The sequence below is a fragment of the Balearica regulorum genome, chromosome Z (assembly GCF_011004875.1).
Source record: "Balearica regulorum gibbericeps isolate bBalReg1 chromosome Z, bBalReg1.pri, whole genome shotgun sequence".
Taxonomy (NCBI): domain Eukaryota; kingdom Metazoa; phylum Chordata; class Aves; order Gruiformes; family Gruidae; genus Balearica; species Balearica regulorum.
In genome coordinates this window covers 33,617,069-33,638,987 of record NC_046220.1, presented here as the reverse complement: position 1 = coordinate 33,638,987, position 21,919 = coordinate 33,617,069, and the positions used below count along the sequence as shown (strand labels likewise).

The 21,919-nt window shown below is 42.8% G+C and overlaps 1 protein-coding gene across 6 annotated transcripts in view; it reads right to left on the bottom strand.

Annotated features, from left to right (window-relative positions):
• The window catches only part of NRG1 (neuregulin 1), a 477,481-nt gene that overhangs the window by 124,883 nt on the left and 330,679 nt on the right, over window positions 1–21,919 (bottom strand). For 3 of the 6 annotated variants that reach the window (XM_075740458.1, XM_075740455.1, XM_075740460.1), the window contains exons 2-5: window positions 18,884–19,061; window positions 12,431–12,555; window positions 4,293–4,343; window positions 1,354–1,404 (exon numbers count right to left, since the gene is read on the bottom strand). In XM_075740458.1, the coding sequence (XP_075596573.1) occupies window positions 1,354–1,404; window positions 4,293–4,343; window positions 12,431–12,555; window positions 18,884–19,061 (405 nt within the window). The remainder of the gene's footprint in view (window positions 1–1,353; window positions 1,405–4,292; window positions 4,344–12,430; window positions 12,556–18,883; window positions 19,062–21,919) is intronic. The other 3 variants (XM_075740463.1, XM_075740461.1, XM_075740462.1) reach the window with 1 other exon arrangement.

Genomic DNA, 21,919 nt, shown 5'->3' with positions numbered 1-21,919 from the left:
ACACTGATGCAACTGAGAACAGAACAGAAAGAAATGACTGTTTTAAATTGCTCCAGGAATTATTCCTGCCTACCCTTCTGCTATGCATCAGAGGAAAATGAAGGCCAAAACCATTAACTCTTCTCACCTTGCTGGCACAAAGCTTTTTCATCTTTTAAAATAACCTATCAGATTTCTAAAATTCCTTCAACACACACTTAAAACACTAATCAGTCTAACAGCTGAGAAGAAAATCTACAAAAATAAAACATTTGTACCTCATATAAGTTATGAAAAATGTTCAGAATACTGTGTCCAGAGATTTGGCTTTGAACATCCCCCCTTGTGCTGCTACAGTAGCTATAAAATGTGAGTTAAGGGCATCTATGTATAGTTTGCTATAGAGCACACGCCATATTTTATAGCAACACTGGAACTGTCAGGGTGGATTGGACAACTGGTGTATCTCACCCGCCATCCCGTTCCTGGCAGCCGGCAATACTTACTGCTTTAGAAGAAGGTCAATACTCTACCTCCCACAACCCTTTGATCATATGAAGTGTCCTTCCAGACTGCTCAAAACCAGGCTGGGTAGATGGTGGATCTAGGTCTAGTAAAGAGCTGGAAGGCTCTACCTGATGGTTCTCAAGTGTGAAAGTGCACAGGATTATGGCTGTAAAGCATGCTTCCCTGGGAAGCATCACTACAGAGGAAGAAAAGAGTCACCTTCCTCACTTGGGACTGCCACAGCTCCCAGTGCGCTCCCAAGATGAGCAGAGAGACAACCTCTCTTCCCGAGCAAGGGGAACCATTTCTGCTTCTCTGCCCCAGATGAGGGAAGACACACAATAAGATGTCCTCACCTTCCTCATCCCCTTCCCAAGGGCACACAGGCACAGGAGAAAGAGCCTGAGGACCTCTAACATGCACCAGCTGGCACGGGGATGAAGGGAAATGCACTGCAGCTGGGGATGGCTGGACCTGAGGATGTTCCAGCTGCCATAGGGCCAGGGGCTGTGGAGGCAGAAGAGACAGCGTTTGAAGCCATACTTTGCCTGGGGATGGCACGGAAGGGAATTCCAGATAGGAAACACTGGAGAAGTTTGCTCCTCCTTTGCCCTGCCCAAACATGTGCTTTGACCTTCCTGAAGGAAGGTGCTTAGCCCTCAATCCACCAAGGACATGGTTCTGAGACTTATACTCCTAACATATATAACAACTAACAACTGCATCTGTAGTGCAGGAATCCTAGCCAGTCACTCCTGACTCCTTATTGTAGGTTTAGAGAAAAGCACATTCTTTTCCGAGCTAGGGAGTGAGAAATGTACCTGAGGGTCTTGCCAGCAATAATTTAAACAACTTGTATATACTTACAGGAGGAAGTGTTTGTTCCTTCTGTTGAAGCTTGTATCCTAAGCATGGGTTCTGCAACACACAGAAGTAACAACGAAGTTGTAAGAATACAGCCACAGCTACACTGTTATACTGGAGAAGCCTGAACATCTTCCCCCAGTAGAGCTTGCTTTTTTTTTTTTTTGCTTTTTTTTTTTTTTTTCCGTAATCAGAAACTTGCCAAAGCAGAGGAAAAAAATGAGATAGCTCGAGAAAGCAAAGAACTTCAAAGTCGGTACAGCATGTCCTAGGCACACTGTGAATAATCAATTACAGCAAAAATGCTCCGTAGTCCTGGGAGGGAAGGCCAGGAGTAAACTGGCAAAGAGAGCAAAGTTTTCAGCTGTTTGTGACGGCATCAGAGGAAAGTGGAAAGCAGTGGGTCTTGAAGCTCCACATGCTGACCCAGGAAACACTAGCTTCTTATCTTCTTCTCACATAACTCCAAAAGGACAGTGAGGCCTCCAGGTCTACCACTACTATGGCTAAAGACCTTTGTGGCTTGAAAGACAGTAGGGTCCACGAGTGCCACCACCTCTGCAGAGAGCTGTAGCTGGAAGGGTGAGCAGGACAAGTTCCAGACCAAAATGGGACATAGCACCAGGCCCAAAGTGGTTACAAAGAAAGGAAAAAGAAGCAGCATTCTCAAGATGGCAGACAATCTTGTAGGACAGCTGAAGGAAATGGACCTCAACACAAATCACACAAAGGAAGCACTCAGAAAAGTTAATGGAAGAAGCAAGCTAGCCTGAAGCTAAGGCTGAACCTCCTGACCTGTAGGAACCTGAACTACACAGCAAAGCAGAGCCATGCATTTGAGTGGCTGCATGGGCTTTCACTGTCTTAGAGACCAGAAAAACATACAGTGTCATGCACAGATAAAGAACTCAAGAGTGTGCCTGAGGAGTACTATCAGCTGGAAGGAAGAATTTGCAGAGAGAGCACTTTGCTTGAGGTGGCAATGTGACATGCTACTGTGGAGAGGGATGAAGGAAGTTGGGGTGGCTAACAACCAGCCTGTGCATCCTAGGCAGCAGGTCAGGCATACTGCATGCTTTGAAGTGAAATATTTAACAACATGTCACATCAGGCAGAAAAGATGACTCTGTCACCTAACAGAGTCGGTTTTAAGGCAGAGTAAAACCACTTAGACCTATCTCCTAGTGATTTAAACACCAGCATGTCACAATAGCCTATCTTCAATTAAAGAAGCAACACACTAATAACTTATTTGCATTTGCAAAACCTGGGAAAAAATCAGCAGTGCCCAAACTCACAGACTCTATTGGTCAGCAGGAGACTCCTGTAGTGGCAAAGAAAGCTGACATCGTCTGGGTCCGGGCTGGGTGAGAGCAGCAGGAAAACCAGCACCTGGCTGGATTTGGGACTGAGCAGGTCTCTGCTCCAGCCACATAGCAAAGACCTACTCAGAGCTCCCTGAGAAGACCTCAGCAAGCAGCCACTGAACATATTGCTTTCTGCTCTCCTTCAGGACAACAGCGTGATGTGCTGCTTGGCATGAAATCTGCCAGTGCAGCAATTCATCAGGAATGCAGCCAGCCTTTTGAACATCCCAGCCTCCTTCTCTCCAGTGGCACAATAGCAGTAAAGAGAAGAACAGTACTGTAACAGCAGGCACTGGAAGGGATGTAAGCAGGGAAAGAGACCACTCAAGAACAAGAAATTTAGTTCATGGGAAAGAAGGGAGCGAAGTGCAGGGACTGCATTCTTGCTGCTCAAGGGAGAAGGCAAGGCGAGCCCAGTGGAGTTGGTGACCAGCATGTCACCTCCTTTGAACAAAAATGGTTCCAACGGTTACAGGACACTTCCTATTAGCTATGTGGTCTCATACATATCCAGTGAAGCACCAGTGACAGGCCCCACTGAGAACATGAAAGAATATGGGCACATTCAATGGCTCTTCTGTCAGGCAGCAGTGCCAAGATTTCAGAAGTAGGTCGCCACACACGCAGATGCATCAAAGGAAAGGCTGCAGGCATGCTAAATGCAAAATCTGGCAATCACACTGCTTTCCTTGATCTAGCCTACAAACACTGTCATCTCACACTAAAACCTGTCTCTGCCAGACATAGCTTTCTCAAAAAAGCTAGCAGGACCCCAGCCTCTTTGCCAAGCAGGGTATGTGCATCTTGTAAATCCTTGGGATGCTCGGCTTACACATGCCTATGCACAGCTCCCTTAGCCAAACTCAGTGGTAGAGACTACTGCTTGTATTGTGGCCACATATAAAGGAGTTCTAATAGTTAAAATAATGAAAGTGACTTCTCGCTGGGGTCAGTTCCAGGAGTAACTCTGGAGGCGTGCAATCTGTAACTGCAGGTGGGACGCTGAAAGCCAAATTCCACCAGCCTGAAAGGAAACCATCTGCAGAAAGCTCCTAGTATGTCACAGCAGCTTCAAAAGCGGTTAAACTACTCACAGCAAATTACCTGTCTACATTCACAGACCCCACAGAGCTGTAAGGAATTGTATGTAGATCCTTGAGGAACAGAGCAGTCTAGGCATCAGACTTTGTGGAGGAAACATCAATATATCTATACACTCTGCAAATTCATATGCAGCTCCTAGGATTTACAAGAACAGGGGCAACAAGTGGTTTTTCAAAACACAGCTCCTATCAACTCAAATACTTTTTCACTTGGGCTGCTGCAGGCGGACAACTGCAGGCCAAGCTAGCATCCTCAATGCAGCTCCACGTTATTAAAAAGTGTGCTTAACCCTTCTTCATTCATTTCTCAGTCCCTGAAGTAGCTCCAGTATTCAAGATGATATGCAGGTACTGAGGCGCTGGATGCAGGTGAATTGCTCTTTGCTAAGAGGAAGCGGTTTCAGAGCTGCAGAAGCAGTTTCAAGAAGAAATAAAGAGAAAGAGATAGAAAGACTCTGTTAATTCAACTTACGTGAAGAAGCTTTTGTCCCTTCTGTTGATACTGGTATCTTGCTGGTGCTTTCTGGAAAACACAAGAGGCAACAAGAAGTTACAATGTGGAGTCAGGTGATCCTCTAACAGCATTCAACTCCAAGAAGGGACAAGGTAAAGGGGAAGAAGGTGCTCAAAGAAGCAAGCTTAAATTCTGCTTCAGTGGGCAGAGGCTGCAATCAGACACCAACTTGCAAAAGTTTCCTTTTGGGAAAAAATGAAATTGATAGTGTCTACTAGTAGGACTGAAGAAAAAAGCCTGTTTCTTCTGAAAGGAGCCAGTTGTTCAATCTCTCATTCTCCTCTGGGAATAACTGATCAGTGGCAACAGGAGAAATCATGCAGATGGCTCTGCTTCTGGAAGGCGTCAGTGTGAGTATTCACTCCTTATGCTTCTAGGCAGTTAAATTTTGCAAAGACAGGTTCCTGTTCATATCACTTGAATTGCTGGTAAGTACATCCAATAAATGTCACTTTCCACTTCAGAGAAATCTTCTAAGTCACACATGCAAACCCAGTCCCCCACGGGATGACTGCTGGGGGCTCTGGCATGGCAATCAAACAGTTGCTTTGCTGAAGAGATGAGAAAAGTTGCTTTTCCATACTGGTCCTACAGAGATACACTATTGCTAGTGATATACCGCCATGGACTTCTTGCACCCACTTGTTGAACTGGCTGATGGCCATGGGAGATGCTGCAGCTGTGCTTAGAACCCTGTTAATGCCTTGCAGAATGCAGATGGGAGAAAGCAAAAAGTAGAGTCTTCATTTAGGCTTCACAGACTTGTACAGAGACCTCATTCCAATGACGTCATCCATCTGTCCATGTGCTGCTGACCCCATAAGCCACCACTGTGTGCAATTTCCTAGGTGTGAACAAATCACCCTTCAGTTGCATGGACCAACAATCTTGGCCTTCTCCAAGTTCTCAAAACACTTTTCAGCCTCATAGTGGTGCAGTTCAATACAGCTCCACATGTTTCAACTCCACAGCTGGAGAAGGGCCACAAACGCCAGGGAAGAAGTCTTGCCTTGAATCCTCAAGACACCCAGAATCCTCTGGTAGGCCGAACAAAAAGAATTTAGAAAAAGCCTCATAACAGATTTAGGAAAAGGTGACTTAGGAATGTTTTCATTCTATCCTGTGATTCTAGATTAGGTGGCCTTCTACTCACTGTCTTCGGAGTCCACAGAAACTTGACCAGAGACAAAACTCAGTCCAGCGGTCTTCCCTTCAACATCCTTCTCATTAAACCTCAATGTTGAGCCTATATTTTAATTTCTTACTTCCTAGCTCTTAATTTGCATTTTTTCCATTTTGGACCAGTTTTCTTTGGCAAATATTTTGTTTGTTTGGGCAATATGTCCCAGTTTCATCTCACTAATGTGAGAGAGTGTGTTATGCAGCATTTCCCTGATAGCCAGTGATGTGTGGCATGGAAATGAGTATCATAAGTAAAATTTTTAAGGTCAAAGCCTTTGCACTAGGTCTTGGAACATAGTGGCCTGTAGCCAGGCAGCTTTCAGGACTTTTTTTGGGTATAGAGGCAGTTTGCTGTTGCGCAGCTGGGTTGTCTGAGCAATTAACCTTTCTTCATCACAATAGGAGACAGAACAGGTCTGACAGCTGTGTAGCTCAGCATCTGGCACAACTGGAGCAAATTTTTCTTTCACCGTTAAAGAAACCATGTTCCATTTAGTGCCCGTGCTAAGCTTGAGGGAGCATTTCTGCCTGCTGCCTCCCCAGCCCAGCTGTGTCAGTACGAACGCCGGCAGGAAGCTTCCCTGCCAGTGGAAAATACAGCCAGAGCCGCCCACACCTGAAACGTGCTGAGAAGCACGTTTCGAAAACATGTGGCAGAGTCACATATAACCAAGCCCCGCTAGTAACATTCATGTTAGCAACATTAACAGTGGATGCTAACACTTGGAAGATGCAAAATTTGTGTGTATTGCTTACTGACGGCAGTACACCACAACGGTAAGAGAGGCATTTTACTCCACCTGAGAAAGCCAGCACGGAGCCACACGAGAAGCGATCTGAACACAACAAGCAGAGAGAAAAGAGGCTGCTTGTAGGAGACCATCAATACTTGCCTAAGGTGGAAGAGCTGGAAGCATTTTTCAGTCATGACACTTGCAGTTGCTGCTGCAGTCTGCCAAGGTATGGACATGGCAGCCTGCAGCCCTGTCTTCATCATCATGTTTAAGACCCCATGAGGAGCAGCTACCTCAGATGCTCCATCCACATCTGTCCCCTGGCACTTCTAGGAGCGCTTAGTTTGGTGAAGTGCTGTTCTCTGAAACCAGATATGTTTGTGTGGGGCTTTCTTATGTAAAAATATTGAAGGATGGACAAGAAATCCTCGTTTGGGGATGCTTGAAGGGACAAGTTCTTGCAGCCTCTCAGTCTCATTTCCTTAATACTCTGGCCAGCTCCATCTCCTGCTGCGTCCTCTGGCAAGACAGAGAAGAGCGCCCTCAACCCCTACAGGACTCACAATAATCCACCATGTTGCTGGGCTTGGTATCTTGATCCATTCTTCCAGGTAGGAAGCTTTGCAGCAGCTACTGAGAAGAGACAACTCACTCCCTGGGCAACAAAGTCTGCTGTAATGCCTCCAAGGGAGGCAGGAGGTAGTCCTCCTCAGAAGAGACCTTTTCTCCAGAGAAAACCAAATATCTAACAGCCCCACACCTACTGTTGTGAAAAGCCCTCTGCAGGCCCTCAGAGCCTCCTTTTTCCCCCGGTTGGTTAGTTTGCCAAAGGCCTAATGCAAAAAGCCTGCTTGAGCAAACTGAAGGGACATAGTTGAACTCATGGGTTTTGGTTCAGGCCTTGAAGGTGGCTCTGAGGACCCTGACAGAGACAACAACCTGGGCTCTGAGGAGGAATCAAACACCATGAACATCACAGGTAGTTATAGCTGCAAACAAGCTTCCTGTCATCCTGTGGTTTACTTTCTGGTAGTGAGACAAGACTGAAGCCTTTTGCATTGATTGTGCCATTCAGATGACACATTCTGAATTACACAAAGAATGACACAAGCTAGCACACATCTTGAGAAAAGGGGAGTATCTGAGACCTCTGCTACTTGTCCTACAGATGGCAGAGTAGGGAGTAGGTGTGTAGAAGGTAAGGCCATAGCCTCAGACCTCAGAGGCAGGCAGGCACATGTGATCAAGGGCACAGGGAGATCCAGTGGATAAAATGACTTTTTGTTTCTTAAAACTGCTGTGTTTTTTACCTTTTTCCTGGTTCTCCAAGAACCTACTGCCCTGAATCTGTTTAAAAGAGCACCGCCCTCAATTCAAATATGTCAAATTGCAAGGAAAGGTTCAAAGTTACTCTTAGGGAAATTGCTATGCCAAACTGAGTGATGGCCATATTTCTTTCCATGTGGAGGCCCAAATCAATGATGTTGGTCCAGGCATGCTGATTTGCACTGGTTGAGAATCTGACACATTACACCAGCCAGTTAAAAACAAACTATGGCCCAGGTCACCTGTAACTGTGCTAGAGAAACAAGAGATACCCTGATCTCCTGCTTTAATTTATTGATAGATTACTGCATGAGTAAAAGGGACTTTTCTTGCATTTGAAGTATGTCATAGTTGGCCACATGCTCTAATGGGTACTAGATGCAAGATGTTGGTTTTGTGTACTTATTTCGCTGCCATCTTCTTGAAGATAAGCTCCTGGCTACCTTCAGAGGAGGAACGGCAAACTAAAGTTTAATGAACGATGAATATCAGATTCTTATTGACTACTGTACAACTTGGAGCTGTTGTACCACTGCAAGACCTACGAATGCAAAACCACAAGCTTGCAGGGGCCACTTACTGTGTAGCTAATGAGTTTACCAAGTCTTACTTCTGCCCTTACTTCAGTTGAGTTACATGAACAGATCACCTGAGCATTTCTTGTTCCCTTCAATTCAAGCAAAGTAGCCCCAGCCACCCCCACTGATGACTCAAACTACATCAACTCATTTTGCACAGACGTGCAAGATGAGTGCTCACACAATACCCTGCACACAACTCAGCAGTTATCCAGCACTGCAGACTGCTAACTTCTGAAATTTCTCTGCAGGAATCCACCCTTTTGCACCCTGAGTCATGCTGGGCACAGCAAACATCCTTAGAGAGGCAAAATATTTAGGTCAACAGGTTTTAATGGAAAAGACTGAGACCACATTCAGCTTGAGCTGTGGTGTGCTCAACAGTTTAGAAAACAAGGTCACTTACCTAGTTGTCTAAATAAGGGGGTTTATGGGCAAGTTTTCAAACATGAAATTGAAAGCTTTGGCTCTGGTATGAAGTATTCTCTCAGTGTGATTTATTAACCATAGTAAGGTCTTATCTTCATGAGAAAGTCCACAAAAATTCACTGCAAGAATTTTGCCTGGCTAAAGTGACAAATTAGGATGCAAAAGAGCAGTTACTATTGCATTAGCAAACCTGTGCACTATTTATACAATTCCAGGAGAACTTCATGCCTCCATTCTGACCTCAATTACAATCTTTCTTAGGGGACCATACATGAATAGGAGTGAATGAAAATAAGAAGTCAGCTCATATCCTTTGGGCAAGTTATACTCATTATAAATTTAAAAGAGGATACAATAGCTCCCACTGCTTGCTGTTAAGACTGGTAAAAAATAGTGTTTGTCTACCTATTTTTATATTTGTTAAATTTTTAATCCACACATATGGCTCTATAGAAAAGGTTTTATGTTTATTTCAGTAAATATGAGAAAATTTAAAAGTCTGTGTAGGTTAATACAGTTTGTGTGGGGTGTGTGTGCGTGTTTATGTGTAACAAAAACTTGCACACGAGCAAATCTGGGAGTTTTAAATAACAGTAATGTTAATAATAACAGTAACAGCAACAAGGACAGGAGTTACTATTGCATTGACTATTACTGTTTAAGACAGAAAATTTTACCATTTCTGAGAATGAGATCAGGGAAAACTAAAGCTCTTTGCTCACTGAAAACAACAAAGAAATTTTTACAATTGTTTTACTGAGAAATACTAATTTTTCTATGCTTTGGAACAGGGAATTGAAATTAGGAGTTTTCATACATACGACCTTAGTGGTAAAGGTGTGGCTTTTCCTATTCTTGGGGAAAAAACCCAACACATTTGCTTTGTTCTTCATGCATTTTTCTAATGCCCATTGCTAGTTGATGTTAGAGACAAAGCATCATGCTAGACAGACCTTTGGTCTGCCCTTAGAGCTCCCTTTGGTGGCATACAGCAGCAAAGAAAATTTCAACTAAGATAGTTAAAGTTTGACAAAATACTAGGGAATTAAACCCAAGATTTTTATACTCAAAAGCACTAATCTTTTAGTGGAAAGAAAAATAATCCCATACCCAGAAATACCATCACTTTATCTACCCTTGGTTTTAAAGCACCCAGCATAAAGCAAAAGGACGGTCTAGTTTGCAGATAGCAGGGCACACAACAAATGTGACCAGGTGAGGCCATTAAATTGAAGATCATAATTAAAGTTATGGTTCACAGAGCAGGTCAGTACAACCACAAGAAAGCAAGATCCTCTGATGCATCCTTCTATACCCCACTGTCACTCTATCTGCTGGAGGTGGAAGGAAGTAACCTCTCTGCCTACCCTGAGAGGTCCAGCCCTCTCAGATGTCCACACATTAGTTTTCTACAGGGGCTCCTGGGCTGCATGGGACCCCAAGGTCTTCTCCAAAAGCCCATTGGCAGGAAATAACAAATAAGAACTAAATATGCTTTTTTTTTTTTGCCTTTTTTTTTTTTTTTTTCCCCTAACTCTTTCTTATGAATAGTGCAGGACCACACAAATATATAGGACCTGAGTAATGACTGCCTTTCAGGGCTCATTACCGAGTTTGGATCCCAAATCTGTCATTAAGCTAGCAAGGGGAAGAGGTCAGGGAATGTGGGGGAAGGAGAGGTGAGGAGGTCACCTGCGCAGGGGGTCTGTCCCTGCTTGCAAAGCAGATGTTGCCCTCTGAGGCCTTAGGGATCCATTGCTCTTAAGTCACCAGATGTTGCCCATGCTATTCCTCAAATCCAGGTGGAAAATTCCATCATTAGGAGGAAAATTAGAAACAATTTTACTGGTAATTTATAAGCAACAATATGCAGAGGGGGCTCAGATGTATGTGTGGCAACCACATACACACGATTGATTTATTCATCCAATGAATGCTGCCATGCCTGATTCTAGATTATCAAATATCACTGCGATGTTCCAGTTCAGATATCACTGAGTTTCCAGTTCAGATCTTTACAGACAAGAGCCAGCTGCCAGGTTTAGATTGGATCCAAGTTCGGTCGCATTTCTGGGAGTTTGCATGCACGGCTGTGTTTTAAACAACTTATGTTTCACAACAAGATTAGACAGATTCTAACATACCAGTTATAAATGCACATAACAGGGCTTGCCTGCAAATGTTTTCATTCAAAACCAAGCTCTCATCTCCTTGCAGCTGGAGTATTTTGCTGTCATTCAGCACAGACCAAAGGAAGTTGAAAAATCCATGTCATGAAGCATAGGAATGAGGTCCCACATGCACTCCCCAGCCACATCACCATTCCCTGTCTGAGAAAGTAATAAAGGATGCCCAAGCATATCTTTTCATTTATGTGTAACGTTGCCCAGGCACAGTGCCTACAGCTTAGTTTTGGAAACTCCAGTATCTTGGAAACAGTATAGGAGCTTTCCATGTAAGCAGCTAATGAGCAACCAAAATTTGTGTTCATGGAAACCAAGAGCATTTACAAAGCTACACAAACACCTACCCATTTTTCCTCCTAACAACATTCTGGTAAATAACACTTGATCTTTTATATCAATCTCCTGACATCTGATTGTGATAATAATACCATACAGCTAATATGAAATCTTAGCACTTGCGATTCTTTACTTGATGAAACAAAATAGCAAATACATAAAGTGAATACAGTCGAGCAATCGCTGTGTGACCACAAAAGAGCAGATAGTCAAGGACAAATCCATCTGGCAAAGGTTTATGTTTGTTTTTCTATTTATTTAAAGGCCTGTCTCCTGTTTCAGAGCACAATCAGGAACAGAAAAGCATCCCTGGTAAATTCCCATTGCAACAACATCTTTAAACCCATCTCAGATATGCGTAGAACTTCTGCTTTGTTTGCTCATGAGGGCATGTTCCTTTGATTCTTCACAACTGGCTGGACACTGAAGTTTGAATTATCAGAGCTGAATTAGTCAATGTCACACCTAAGAAACAAGATTTCAACTGAACTGCAGCCTTCAATGCACTTGAAAGGAGAAACATTACTGCTAAAACATTTGTGTGCAGGGAAACACCCACGAAATTCTGTCAGAAGCAACTGGAATTTCCTGTAAATGAAATGGAAAGGAGCCCTGCAAAAATAGCAATCTATAATAATTTTAAATCATTTGGGTAAGTCTGAATGCTATCTGCCTCACAAGAAGCTCTGTTCCTCAAGAAGTAAGTTTAAATCACAGTACCTGAATTAAAGTATCTGAATTATATTCATGCCTTTGAATAATATGCCTTCGAATACATTCATGCCTTTCTCTTTATTATTTTAGAAATCAAAAGAAAAACCTATCAACATCTATGAAAGTAACAATGGTGGCAATCAGAGCCAGACAAATATTACTTAAAGACAAAGTGAGGAGTGCTGGTTTAGAAGTTCAGACTAGGACATGTTTTAAGTTGAAAATTAAAGCTTCCCCACAGGCCTATAGTGCCTCTGCTACTCATGTGTACTATGGGAATGAGAGTAATATTCCCTTCATCCTCTTCTTCTCTTGACTGTTTAGACTGTATCTTAGACTTGGTGTTGGAAAGTGTCTCACAGAAAATGCTGATCTCTCCTGAGTTCCATAGGAGGCATCCCATTTGTCTGCGTAAGGAAAACCGAACGTCTCAACTACGCAGCAGACAAGCCAGGCCTGATTAATTCTCTTAGCACACCTAACAGATTTCAGTGTTTCCACTTCCACTTCACTTGCAAAGCTTTCCCCTGCTCCAAACCCTTTTGTCCTGGTGGCAGCTTTAATACATGGTGCTTCTGAACATGATAGTAAAATAAAGAGCCAAGCCTTACCATTGGCGTCCGTGATGATAACACTGGCTTTAGTACTGTCATTCCCTAGTTTGCTGCTCACTCTGCATACATATTCCCCAGAGTCAGCCAATGTGGCTCTGTAAATGTGAAGCTCAGAGTATTTCCTGTGAAATCAGAAAAAAACATGTAAACATCCTGTACTGGAGTAACAGTCACTGCATCAACTAATGCACTCTTTTTTTTTTTTTTTTTTTCCCCCGCTCTCAACACAGAGTCTTCCATTTGTACTGACAGATTAACACTATCCAGGTTTGAAAGAAGGGAGAAGAATAAAAAAATATCTTTCTTACAGGGTGCTGGAAAACAGGCATATTAATAAACTCAAACAAAGATACTAGTTTGCTTTTCTGCTGGAGAGGAGTCTTTGTTCTTAAAGCAAATCTGAAAAAAACCCCTTTCTCTCTCAGCTGAATTGTTGGCTATCCAGATGCCATGGAGATGTGTGTAATATTAAAATAGATTACCCTTTCCTACAGGTTCATATTGCCAGTAGCAGAGTTCAGGGTAAGTACTGTAGTTTCCAACATCTGACTAAATAATCATGAGATTAGGACACACCACTCTCTTTAACAACCTCTGAAATCCCAATAGTAAATCATTCTCCAGCGCTAACAAAAAATTATGGGCAGGAGCACAATTTGCATGAAGCTACATTTTGTTCCTGGCTCAGAGACGTAATTTAATCAGTCTCCAAGGTTTTAAGATTAGATTTTAAAATGCAGAACTCCTTCCTACCCATTAATTTGGTAGGAACATGTTCTGGTGTCATTCAAGGGGTCCCCAACTCATGTGATGGCAATAATCCCATTACTTAGATTGCGGAGTACGACTAGCTTGGGGAAAATACACACATTGCTGTTCCCAGTTTCTGTTTAAAATAAGTGCTTTGGGGAAGTTTTTGCCTGTAGCAAAACCTGCTCATTTACCTATAGAATAGTCACCTAGAGTGCATGAGCATTGGCTTCCCCAAGTCGGCCTACCCCAACATAAAGGACTGATCCCCAGAAGGCAGGGGTTCCTCATTCTAAAAGCTCATAGTCACCAGCATGTCTAGTGATGAGTGCTGAGCTAAGCAATGTTTGGGGAGTTGCTTTGCTTCAGCACAGCCATGACTCCTAGTTCTCCATACAGAAATCAGAACTGGTTACCCCTTCTAGGAACCATTGAGCAGGGCTGGGTTCAGACCAGAAACTAGTCTGTTGTAGCAGGGGGGCTTGTGGAGCAAACAAAATGTTCAATACCACTTTCCAACCCATCCATGTGAGCCATCCCTTCCTCCAGAACAGTAAACTATTCCATCTACTATCCAAAATCTGCTTATCAGTGGCTCATCCTTCCCTGCCTATACATGAAGGTCCTACTGCTGAGGAGGCAGCACTGTGGCCCTCATAGGATGAAAGCAGTGTGCTAGGTGGACCCCAGCTCTGGTAGAAACACACATTACAAGAGTTTCCTCATGTCATGAAAGAGGGCTGCTTTCTTGGGGCCACTGGGCTTGCAAGAGGGAGAAGCAGCCAAGCTAGGATTAGCAATTTGCTCAGGTTTGCTCAAACGGTAAACAGCTGAATAGCTGACGATTAGGGCTCCCTTCTCAGGCAATGTTAGGAGCCCAGATCCCAATGCTGAATTAATTAACTGGGCTGCATTTCAGGTGGCATACAAGAACAGACTCTAGCTGGTGGCAACCACCAATATATGAGAAAAATGTGGTTGACACACTGGCAGAAGTGGCCAGAAGCTGAAAGCTACTGTCTCATTGGGTGGGAATTTTGCACCTAACAGCTATACTTATACCACAGTAAAAATGGCCTGCTCTTTAATCTTCCTGCCAGCCATATATACACCTGGCTTTGCCACAGCCTGTTGAGTGCCTGTCCAGGAACGTTTGGCAGTAGTCTACACCACCTAACGGCTTGCATGGACAGGCGATATTTCCTATATCCCACAGGCTATCTTTCAGCCATGCTTGCAGACATTTGTCTAGATGGAGAGCAGGCAGTAGCCTCAGGTTGCCTCAAAAGTCAATGTAAACAGGCTCAGGTTTTTGAGGAACTCACTTTAACCCAACGATAAGCAAGAAACACAGCTGCAGCTGTATCACTTTTATTTGGACACCCACTGTATATCTGCTGCAGTCTCTTTTCCTCTCCGTATGATATTAAGTAATATTGATGCAAACAACCTTTGTGGCATCTTGCCTTTTAGAAGAAGAAACTCTTTGTCCTGCACACTTATTTTTATTCTTTTTGTTTTACATGATACCTGTGGGAAAGATGAAGAATTGTGTCTTCCTTTTATGATTTTAAGATAATATTAAAATAGGTGAAGCAACCATATTTCTTACAAATCTACCTCTAACAAGCCAAATTTAGTCTTGTTTTCAGAAAATCTCTGTAAGGAGTTTTCTCTCTGAGAGCAGAAGAAATAATGTATTTATGGCCTTTATTTTTGAGACATATCAGGACAGAATTCAAAACAGTCAGAGCAGAAGATGACTCAGTAATGGCTGTAAATGAAGCAGCTCCCTAACAATACAGTACTCCAACAGTACTCACTTAAAGCCCCTGATAAGGGATTTTGTATTCAAATGCTTGTACTTTTTTCAATCTATAGCATGCTACACCAAAAAAATGCCTCTCCCTATAAGATCTACTTCTGCTATATCCTCAGCTCATCGCCACTATGACACTGCTGAACTTGTACTCATACATGAAAGGGAAAGAAATACATCTGCAGAATGCAGTCCCAGCCCACCTTATCTGACTGCTTGAATTCATTTTGCTTCCAGCTTCCATCTGTCATCCAGAATTGCCTGTCTGCGGGCAAATATCCAGGCGAAGCTTGGATGAAGCCCAAGGTACAGGGCACTTGCACACAAAGTTTTCTCATGCACTACTGCATCGAAAGCCATCAGCTAGGTGAAGTGGCAAACACCTTCCCTCTGCTCAAAAACCTCAACACTGAAAAAGGAGACTCTTCATGTAATAAAGGGACTCTATGTACAGCACACTACCCAAAAGAACAATGTGCAGGCTTCACCTGGGTTTGAAATCAGAGGGGAAAATGAAATATTAGCAGTACAAGTGGACAGGCATGGGAAAGTTATCTAGCAGGTCTAGCCCTAATCTGGTGCCTGATTTGTTCTGTATCTCCATTGACACAAAGGAATAGCTTAGATCTTGGACACACAAATGAATCAATTGTGGCATCATGAATCATGAGCAGTCTTAAGAGCAGCAGAAACTCACTGACTGCATGCTCTCACTCCATGACAAATTTGAGGTAAAAAGTGAGTGCTTTAAATGCCTTCCATTAAAATTTATTCTCCTTCAGTTTCTCTTGACTTTCCAGCGTAATGAGAAGGGGCACAGTCATTTAGTGTGATCTACCTGCTGTACTGTCATGTCATCGCACACTGGGGCTCTGCGCCCTCTGAATCAACCACCCTGAAATCATCCTAGCGAGCTTAGAGGAGTGATCCCTGAGTTCACTTTACATGCAAGGCAGTCTTCCGAAGGCTTTGAGCAAGCCTGCATTGCCACAGAGTCTTCTATACTCTTAAAAAAATAGGAAAACAGTCACCCTCTGCCCCACTTCTGCAAATCCTTTGAACCAGTAGAATTCACGCTGGCCAAATGCACTCAATAAACACCCAGCTGCAGTATTATCTTTTCCATGCCTACCCCAGGTGCCAAGCTAAGGTGTTTATTTCCAATTTCTGAGCTAGACACTTCATCATTCTGCGAGATATGTTTGCAATCTGTTGAAAAACCTAAAGCTAAATAGCTAGACCTCCAAAACATTTATTTTTCTCCGAATAATGAACAGGTTTTATTCTGCCATCACACAATGAGAAAGGTGACTTCTTGCAAAATATGACATTACCAAAAGTCAATTCTGGCCATTATGCACTACTTACAAACTTTGCAGGTTTTTATAATATATGTAGAAAGTCTTATTCCCAAGTGTTTGGTTTGAAGGAGTCAGTAAGACTGTGGTACCCTACATGCTAATGGTTCTTCACAAACATAGCCTACTTTTTATGTAGCCATTTGACCTTTAAAATAGACATTAATTCCAGACAGCTTAACAACTACTCTAGCCTTCCTAGGTGATGTTTCCCACACTTGGTAATAGTAAAAAATTCACACTAAATGCTTGTTGTAACAATATGGCAGCATACGAACATGACAAACATTTATCAAGGTGCTGTCATGAAAAAAATGACAAAAAGTAAGTGGGGAAAAAACTCCTTGATTGTTGACTCCTTTTATTTGAGATTGGATCTTTTAAATGTGGCTTTGTTTGCTGTAATCTGCATGTATTTTTATACATTCATTTGCACTGCATTCCCTCCCATTTAGCTTTAGAACAGGTGCCTGTCCCACTTTTTATCAAAATAAAATTTATCTCCTCTTAAGCTCAGTCTTGGAAGCACACATAAACAGCAAAAGAAGAAATAGCAAAGCAGCGATGTGTCCCCAAACAAAAATTTCAAAGCAGAAAGTCAAGGAAAACCCTTCAGATGTCAGCAGACATCCCTGGTCTTTCCCCTTCTTGTACTCTGCATCTAGTGACTTTCACATCTCTAACTGGAAGGGCTTCTCTGTTCCACACTGACATTTGTTTTAAAAAATAAAACAGAAGAGAGAAATTCCAACAATGGGTGATACCCTTGTGGCTGGGGTAGCACACAGAAGTGTGAAATCCAGGTCAAAGCCTGCACTCTGCCCATTTACGGTGGGAGAACAGGAATTCAGATTTCCATTTCCCAGAAAAAGGCCCAATTTTAACTTTTTTTTGTTAGGTGTCTTTTGGGGAATTTTAAATGTGTTTTGGCACATCAACCTGAAAAATAGTCTCACACGTTCCACATGCATGCTCTAATCAATTGCTATTAGCTAGTTTCCCTTCTGCTGGCTCCTTAAAAGTTTTGTGGGGGGAAAATAAAAAAATAGAAAGAAAGAAGCTGGCAGAAGGCGGCTACTGATTCAATGCTGAACTGACAAAGCCTAGCCCTAGAAGGCGAAATCCTGGCTCCAGTGAGTTTGGTCAATCAGCATCAGCCAAAATGTAAGAGGAGAAAATGCTGTTTGCCCCTCAGAGGGAGCACTGTGTTGCTGGGGAAGCTGAGGGCCAGGCTCTGACCTGAACATTTTCTTTACAGAATAGACTGAAAATGCAACTCTGATGGAGACATATGGCCCTGCAAATGTGTCCAATTTGCCAGGCTATCTGCCACCTGGAACAGCTCCATTTCACAAATGCTGGAACAAGACATCACAGGTTCCTTCTTGCTGTGTGTGCGACCATGGCATGGGGGCTGCGGTGATGCTGCTCTGCCCCCTACTTTGTTTCACCTTCTGCCCCAGGCTGTGGTGCAAGAAACTGCAAAGAAGGGCAGGATGTCTGGTTTTTAACCTAAATAACTCAGAAATGTCAAGCACCTGTTTGATTTTCACTGCTATTTTGCCTAATGAGATGAGACCTGACAAAAAGTGTGGGGGTACTTTACACCCTGGAAGGCAAGATCTCCTGCAGAGCCCACCCAAAATCCTCCGTGCCTTGCACAAAACGGAGGCATGGTCCAGAGCAGCAGATAGCAGCCCTGCCTACTGAGGGCAGAAGCGAGAGTTGAAGGGCTGTGTTCAAACAGATTTCATAGCTTCCTTTGATGGATGAGTGGCCACAACTGAAACTTTTTAACCTAAACTACAAGGTAGAGACCAAACAGCAAATGCCTTCTCCTGTCTCCATGCAGCAAACACACTGTGTAGCTTCTTCTCCTTCCCTGCAGAAACAAGGCACCAGACCATCTTTTGGCACTGTTCATCAGTCACATGTAGGGGACACTTCACCCCAGCCAGGAGGATGAGATCTGCAGACTTTGCTACTCATCTGACATCTGCTAGACCTGTGCCTTGTTCTGCATGTGCAGGAATGCCTCTGGTAAAGGTCTACTGCATGCTTGCATAAGGCATTAGAAGCTAATGCAGGCAGCATTCAGACCTTCTCAAGGACTAAACTGCTTGCAAAGCAAGTCTCAAAAATATTTCCAAATCTACATTGCTTTGATGATTTTAAATGTTCTTGGATTTTAAACAAAAAACATAAGGTACCTCTGTTCTTGTCAGTAGTTTAAAAATGGCCTGTCTCCAAGGTTTACTGGTTAAAATTATAGCCTTTGGCTCTCAGAAAATAAATAGAAATTGAAAAGGGAATATTATTTATAAAATATTTATACCATCTACCACTTCATCTATACATTCAAGAAAAATAACATCACTGTCTTTTTCCTTAAATTTTCTTCCTCTGTAATTCACAGCTTTTAGCTTTCTGATACAACAATTAACAACCTCAATTCTTGCATTCTGGTGAACAGTTCTGCCCATCCCTCCAAGCCCCGCTTGTGAGAAATGTCTCTGTACTTACTTCTGTTTTTTTGGGATCTTGACGTTTTCCGGTTTGTTTTTTTTGGTTATTTCCTTTCCATTCTTTAACCATTTGAATCTGAGCGCAGGGTACTCTGAAGTGGTTTCACACCTTAGCACCAGCTTCTGACCCACAGCAGCCTCTTGGTTTTTCATTTCCTTCAATTTGGGAGGCACCGCTAAAGAAATAAAAGAATGTGCTGGTGATTAAGCCATCCTCAGAAGGGAAAACAGTGCTAACTCAAGCTGAGCTACGCGAGCCACAGAAAGCAAACCCCAACCAGACAAGCAACATCTCTACACCAAAATGTGAAAAATAAGCATCATTTCTGTGTTATGTGTATCATCCTTAAAGCATAAGGGCACATTTAATGGCAGCCCAGTCTGGCCCTATGGAGTCCTCCTACACGGGTCTTACAACCTGCAAGCCATACACATCATTAACGAGAACTAAAGTACTGCTTCAGAATACAGTATGAATAACTAACAACACTTAATTGATCGTGTGCACCTAGAAACAAGACAGCACGCTGTGGCAGGCAGCCTTAGTACGTAATACAGAAAGGGAAAGGGAGGGTGTCTTTCTGCTTTATTTATTTTGACTGCTGTGAGTCAGTGGCTATCCAAAGGCTCCAGGTGCAACTGATGTGACAGGGAGTTAAAAGCATAAATATAAGCTCAACAGCTTCCCTAATCAGAGGGAAAGGCTTTTGCTCTGGCCAAACATTATAACCCACATTATACATCTACCTCAAACCTCAGCTTGGCCATATCCTTTCCCTGAGGCAAGAGACAACGGGCTTGGAAGCCCATCAAGAGAATCAATATCAATTAAGGGTATTTTAGACCCAGAAGGGGACACTGCATTGAAAATGCTCAGCCAATGGCTCCCCCACACTGAAGGGCTCCAGCTGATGCATCTCAATTTCTACTGTGTTGTAGCAATAGTGTTTCTTGTGTGGGTAAATCTCAAGCCATTTAGGGCTTTCTATGTTAAAGACCTCTAATATTTCACAACCAGTACTGATCTTTGAGCACAGGCTTCACAAGAAGATGCAGTTCCTCTGTGAGACACCACGCTTCATTTGATCCTGTGGGTTAGCCGTAAACCAGCCTCTACCATGCTCCAGCATTGTGATAAAACTCCTAGTTTAACCTTATTTCCCCTGGGGCTTAAGATAACACCTTTTCCACACAACTGGGGAGGGCTAATACAGGGAGCTACAGCTGGTCAACTGATGGGTGATAGCTTGTGAGTCCATCCTGGCTCGGCTGTGCCCCGTTGTTGGTCTGTACCTCTGGGGAGCCAGTATTCCCATGCAGTACCTCTAACTGCAGTCTGTTTTGTTTTTTGAACAGCTGTAATATTGTCCCAGGAAAATGACTGTCCGTAACATGCAGATTAGGAGTATTCATTGGGACACTGACAGGTCTCCTATGTGGTCCTGTACAAGAAAATGCTTTAACAACCTGGAACATGCTTGATTAGAGTTTGCTATCTGTTGGTTGTGTGTTTGTGGAAACTTGCTGACACCAATTGCCCTTAATTATTATGCCAATCAGACAAAAAACAAGCAGCACCATCATGGCTGTAATTACGAGAGGCGTGTATAAAGAACTGGATACACACATGTCCGATAGCAGTTGCCTGCTGCAGACAGCGGCAGGGCCTGTCCCACGCATGAGGCAACCTTCCTTGTGCCAGGAAAGCCCAGGGAAACCAGGGAAAGCCCAGCTTTCCTGGAAACTGAGCCCGGAGCAAAGCAGCATAAACAATGGTGGTTGGGAAAATGTGGTCTGAAGTGAAACAGTAAATGAGGTGGTGCCTGCTGGGCATCAGCAGAAGACAGAATAGGGACAGAGCAGCCTTCAATAATTAAAAAACTTTTGATTAAGAGGAAGGTGACAACTTTTTCCATGTGTCTCTGCTGGTGTGGAAAACAAATCCCTGGCAGGAAGGCTTAGGTTAGACATCAGCAAAATGTCCGAGAGGGTGACCTGCTCTGGGGAGGGTGTCTGTGGAGGTTTTACACACAGGGTAGGCACAGGTGTCAGGGTGGCACTGGGAGGGATCAGGTAAGGCCCAGGATTTCATGACCAGGAAGAACTCTCCCCCCAAAATATCTTCTCATATGTTGGTTTCTATTTTCCACCCCCTCTAGGATAATTATGGAAATTCCAGCGTGTTCCCTAAATGCTACCAAAACAAGTTTTGGTTTCTGAAAAACAAATGCCCACACACCATTCTGAAAACAATATGCTTAAATATATATACTTTTATGAGCATGTGTGTGTATTTGTATATATACATACATTTACATAAGCACACATGCGTAAATATTCAGGCATTTACCCAAAAGAGAGAAAGAATTTTTGAAAAATACCAACATTTAAATTTTCCAGCAAAACCAATTAGCATTAATTAACAAGCCTTACTGCTGAGGTTTGTGTTTATAGTTTCATTCTGTCATTAAAGAGTTAAGGTTATAGTCTTTTGTCACTATGTAAGAAAAGGAGCTGTGAAATAAAAAAGCGATATTCATTATTTCACTATATTTCACTTATTAAAGTTCATATCTTGCATAAATTAAGAGAATAACCACAATTACAGGGATCAAAATTTTTGTGCTTAAGACTTCAACAGTTTTTTGATTTTCCTGTCAACATAGCAGTGTGAAACTGGGAATAAAAGGGAGATGCCATTTTGTTCCTGAATTTTATTTTAATTCAATATTATGTGCTCAAAATGACTTGCAGATTTTTTCCTCCATCAGAACTGTCAATGAAAAAAAAAAAGTGTTAAATTAATATGCTCAAGTCCTGCCATAATTCAGGAGTTACCAGGAAACATAAAAGAGGATTTAATCAATGGCAGTGACCCTCACTAATTCACAGTAACTCGCTGTCCAAGCATGCAGGCTCTCCAGGGAAAGCAGTAAAAGCTGTTCACAGACATGACAGAAAAGAGATTGTCTCTTCTTTTTTATTTTTTTTCCTCCCCTCCTTTTCATTTACACTATGTTTGTTTCCTTTCAGC